This window comes from Ceratotherium simum, chromosome 13 (assembly GCF_057802395.1).
Source record: "Ceratotherium simum simum isolate JZ-2026a chromosome 13, ASM5780239v1, whole genome shotgun sequence".
NCBI classification, from domain to species: Eukaryota; Metazoa; Chordata; class Mammalia; order Perissodactyla; family Rhinocerotidae; genus Ceratotherium; species Ceratotherium simum.
The window spans coordinates 1,388,781-1,393,623 of NC_141912.1; the positions used below are offsets into that span (position 1 = coordinate 1,388,781).

Here is a 4,843-nt window from a genome sequence, read left to right on the forward strand (position 1 = left end):
ACTGCCCACCGAGGTGAGTGTTGCGGCAAATCCAGAGATGTTTGGGTTGCGTGGGGACGGGTGTGGAGGTAGCCGGGTGGCTTCAGGCCTGCGGGACAGCCCACCTGTGAGGGCTCTAAGATGTAACTGGGGTGGGCAAGACACCTTGGCCCTGGAGTCTCTCAGCAGCCTCCCTTAGACTATGTAGCCAACCTGGGGCGGCACTTCAACCTGCCCCGGGTTTATCTCCCCATAAAATAGGCCTTTTTCCTCCCCTCCTGCCCACCTCCTGGGTTAGAATGAGGATAAGAGTCGTTGTGAATGCCTTTTATCCCTGGCCAAGTTAATGCCTCTTTACCTGGCTGCTTTCTTGTCCCAGCCCACTTCCCTCTCCAGATCCAGAGGACCATAAACTCCCAAGTCTAGAGCTGAGCAGATCCTGTCTAGGGCAGCTCGTCTGGAGAAAAGCCGCCATTCACTACCAACTCGCACAGGCGATACATGTCAGTCTAATCTCCAAACGTGATCATTTCCCCAAACACAAAAACAACAGAGCCAGCTATGGATCTGCCATTTTGCCCGCCCCATGCTGAATGCCTTTAAAATTGCCTGAATAAAGATAAGAGAGGATTGTGTACGTTTTGTACACAAATGGTGGAAAGTAATAAAATAAACATCAAAGGTGAGCTCCCACGTACTCGCAGCTCTGTCACCATTTGCAACAAAGGCAGGAAAAAGGAGGGAACTTCAGCGCGGAAGAGCAGCGGGTTAGAAGTGCACCCTTCCAGGGGGCCAGGGCGCCCCCTCCCTGGAGTATTGACACCACGTAGGCGTCAGGCCCCGAACGTCCTGGGGAGGAGAAAGGCCCCTTCTTCCGGACCGTCAGACACCGGGGCCACTGAAACCACCGTATAAGTCCTCAAGGGAAGGACTGGAAAGAAACCCGGGAACACGCCCTCCCATCCTTCGTGCGGACGGTCGCGACCGCGAACACCCCGGCTCCGCTGGGTCGGCGTCTGGAGGCGCCCGCAGGGGCGCTTGCGCAGGCAGAGCCTGGCACCCCGCGCCAGACACAGTCGCCCCCGGGGAAGAGGGGCAGGAAAAGAAAAAGGTACAGGAAGACAAAACAAAAGTGAAAGTCGGAGGCCATTTAGCGAGCAAGAGTCAAGGTCATCCAAAAAGGCATATACAATTTCAAGTCCAGTCTTTTATTCATTAAAAAAGAAAAAATAAAGATAATCCTCAAAAGGAAATCATAAGAAGGGGCACAGCATGTGGCTCCCGTAGGAGGTCACTCACTGCACAGTGTGCCCTGCGCAGTCTCCGCTGTTCGGCACCTCGTCGGTGACAGAGGGGTTTGCTTTCCGAGGAAACACCGTTTTCACTACCAGAGAAGCAAATACACACCGCGTGTAACTTAGGAAGGCCGCAGGCCCGAGCAAAGTCCCTGCTGCCCTGGGGCCCGGTCCTTCCAGATGTCCCTTAGAGGCGTCCCCACACCATGCCCACTCGTCCAAATCGCCTCCTTGAGCTCCAGGGCGCAGACACCCCTCCCGGCGGCCGGGCCTAGCGCTCGCACCTGAGCGGAGGAGCGGGCGGGGCGAGCGCACACGCACTCTCAAACACGCGCACACCCCCAGCCTCGCGCACGCTCCCCATTCGCAGGAGGCGGAGGGCGGGGCAAGGCAGACCCAAAACAAACAACCTGCGCCGAGCGACTTTGCGGCCGCGCCGCCGCGTGGCCTCGGCCTGTGCACGTCCGCTGGGGAGCCGCGGCCACCTTGGCCACCTCGTTCCCCCACCCCTCTGCCGTCGGCGCCCAGGCCCCGCCCCCGCAGAGCCGCTGCAGGGTTATATTGGGCCGGCCGAAGGTGGAAGCGAGACGTAGCCGCGGCCGGCCAGCGCGGAGATGCTGCTCCGGAGGCCTGGGGCTGGAAGGCGGCTGCCGGCGCCACGGCCTCGGGGACTCGGCTCCGAGGGCGCTCAAGGCTGAAGGCGCCGGACCCTCCCCCAGGGGTGGCACGCACACCAGCCTGCACCCCCTCCATGCCCCGAGGACGCCTGCCCGGGACTTGGGGCCTCCAGTGAAGAATCCCTCCTAGTCTCGGGAACGGATAGCAGATGCGCACGCTTATTCCCTCCACCAGAAAATCCCAAGCCCCGTGCGCTTGGGCACCCGGGAGTGGAACCGCACCCCCGCACGCATTCACTGCGAAGTCTCTAATTCTCGAACTGAAGACAGCACCCACCCAACTCCTCACTCTCCGCTCCTCTTAGTTCACCCAATAAGCACAACTCTTCCAAAGAAAAAATCCAGCAGAAGAGGACTCTTCTAGGGAAAAGTGACTGTCCTCGCAAAAGGAGCAACTGCTCCCGGAGAGAAAGGCGAGGCTCCCAGCCGCCGGCACCAGCTTCCCAAGACCGTGCGAAGAAAAAGGGTACGGTGCCCGGCAGGGACGGGGGCGCGGGCATGAAGTTGGAGATGTTCGGCCCTCGCGCGGCCCACGGGGACAAGCCGGGTAGTGACCTGGAGGGCGCAGGCGGCAGCGACGCGCCATCTCCGCTGTCGGCAGCCGGCGACGACTCCCTGGGCTCGGACGGGGACTGTGCGGCCAACAGCCCGGCGGCGGGCGGCAACGCCAGGGAGCTGGCGGGCGGCGGCGAGCGGAGCGCGGGCGGCGGGCCAGGCGCCGAGGAGGAGGAGGGCCGGGCGGCGGCGGCGGCGGACACGGAGGCGTGCGCGGCGGGGGCCGGCGCAGGGAGCGCGGGGGGCGGCGAGGGCGTGCGCAGCAAGCCGTACACGCGGCGGCCCAAGCCACCGTACTCGTACATCGCGCTCATCGCCATGGCCATCCGCGACTCGGCGGGCGGGCGCCTGACGCTGGCCGAGATCAACGAGTACCTCATGGGCAAGTTCCCCTTCTTCCGCGGCAGCTACACGGGCTGGCGCAACTCCGTGCGCCACAACCTCTCGCTCAACGACTGCTTCGTCAAGGTGCTGCGCGACCCATCGCGGCCCTGGGGCAAGGACAACTACTGGATGCTCAACCCCAACAGCGAGTACACGTTCGCCGACGGGGTCTTCCGCCGCCGCCGCAAGCGCCTCAGCCACCGGACGGCGGTCCCCGCAGCGGGGCTCCGGCCCGAGGAGGTCGCGGCCCGCCCGGCTGCCGTGCCCCCGCCGCCCGCGCCCGCCGCCCAGGCCTCGCCCCGCGCGCGCTCGCCTGCCCGCCCGGAGGGGCGCGCCAGCCCCGCGGGCAGATTCTCCAGCTCTTTCGCCATAGACAGCATCCTCAGCAAGCCCTTCCGCAGCCGCCGCGACGGGGACGCGGCCACCGGGGCGCGCATGCCCTGGGGCGCCGCGCCCTGTCCGCCGCTGCCCGCGTACCCCGCGCTCCTCCGCGGCGCGCCCGGCGGGGCCCTGCTGCCGCTCTGCGCGTTCGGCGGAGCCGAGCCCGCGCTGCTGGGCGCCCGCCGCGCCGAGGCACCGCCCGTCGCGCCGCCGCCCGCACCGCACTTCCTCTTCGCGCCCCTCTCCGCCTCGGCCCCCGCCAAGCCGTTCCGAGGCACCGCGGCCGGCGGTGGCGGCGCGCCCCTGTACTGCCCCCTGCGGCTGCCCGCAGCCCTGCAGGCGGCCACGACCTGCGGCCCCGGCCGGCACCTGCCCTACCCAGTGGAGACGCTGCTGGCCTGAGCAGCCGCTCAGCCTGGAGGGGGCGGGCGCCACTGGGGACGAGGCGGGGAGAGCAGGCTCGGGGGCTTTGCACTTTCTATATAAAGGAAAAGAGACTTTAACAGAAAAATCTCCATCAAACGTGCCTTAAAAGCTAAAGCATTTTTGACAGAAATGTTTTAACTTAGTTCAGAATATTTTCCGTCATCTTTTATAACTTTACAGAGGACCAAAGCAATTCTTCCATAGTTGTCTTAGTTCCTTGACCAAGCCTGTCCCTGCCTCCCTTCACAAAGACTTTTCCTCTTGTCTTACTTCCAAGGCTCCCCCTTATTCCTGCAGTTTTTGTGGCACCTTCTGATTTGTCCCTAAAAAAAGAAAGAAAAGAAAAAAAGCACATCAGGGAACCATTCCATATGATAAATGATATGACTACTGTTTGGGGTTCACTGGGCCCCGCGCCGTGTATTTATGTGGCATTTACAGGTATGACTGAGTGTGAGAGAGGTGTCAGAGAATCTTCTGTCATTTCTCTGCTCTTGAGCAATGCTTCGCTGTGCCAAAAGGTAAAAAAAAAATTGTTGGGTTTAGTAATTAAATTATTTATATATTTTTGAAACCTGAATTGAAAATGTTGCAGGCAACGGGTTCCGGCTTTATTAGTGGTTCGGTGATCTCGAACTGTCATCTCCTTGGGCCAAGCCATTTCTTTAAAGGAAAAGTTAACACTATGTATGTGGGGTGCCAGGACCACTGCCACGGGAAAGCAAGTGTGATTTTTATTTTTAATATTATTTTATTTGTGTCTCTGTACATATTCATGTATAAATTTTATGAAACCCAGGCATAGTGCATATTTTTTAATAAAACTCACAACTGACTTTAGTACTTTGTGGTGATGAGTTGGAGATGGAGAGTGTTTTTACTCCTCCCCCTCCCAAAAAAATGGGTTCAGGTTTGATTCTCAAGAAACTTCCTGTGGGGGTCAAAATATTTTCTTGAATAAATCAACAAAGGTAGAGGCAGTCTGCAGGTTTCCTGGCCTGGCAAATTGCTGTACAAATCTCCAGGATGGGACTTCCATCAATGGGATTTCTTAAACTTCAAACCAATGATCTCTGTAGGAATTCGCTTGAGTTACCAGAACAAATAGGAAGGCGTGTGCCCCTCTCCCCCAAGAATCCTTTAGCA

The 4,843-nt window shown here is 59.8% G+C and overlaps 1 protein-coding gene across 1 annotated transcript; it reads left to right on the top strand.

The window, feature by feature from the left end:
* The first annotated feature begins 1,902 nt into the window (after positions 1–1,902).
* Positions 1,903–4,527, top strand: FOXQ1 (forkhead box Q1). Its single transcript, XM_087437840.1, has one exon. The coding sequence runs from the start codon at positions 2,450–2,452 to the stop codon at positions 3,671–3,673; it is 1,224 nt and encodes a 407-aa protein (XP_087293966.1). The 5' UTR covers positions 1,903–2,449; the 3' UTR covers positions 3,674–4,527.
* The last annotated feature ends 316 nt before the right edge of the window (positions 4,528–4,843 follow it).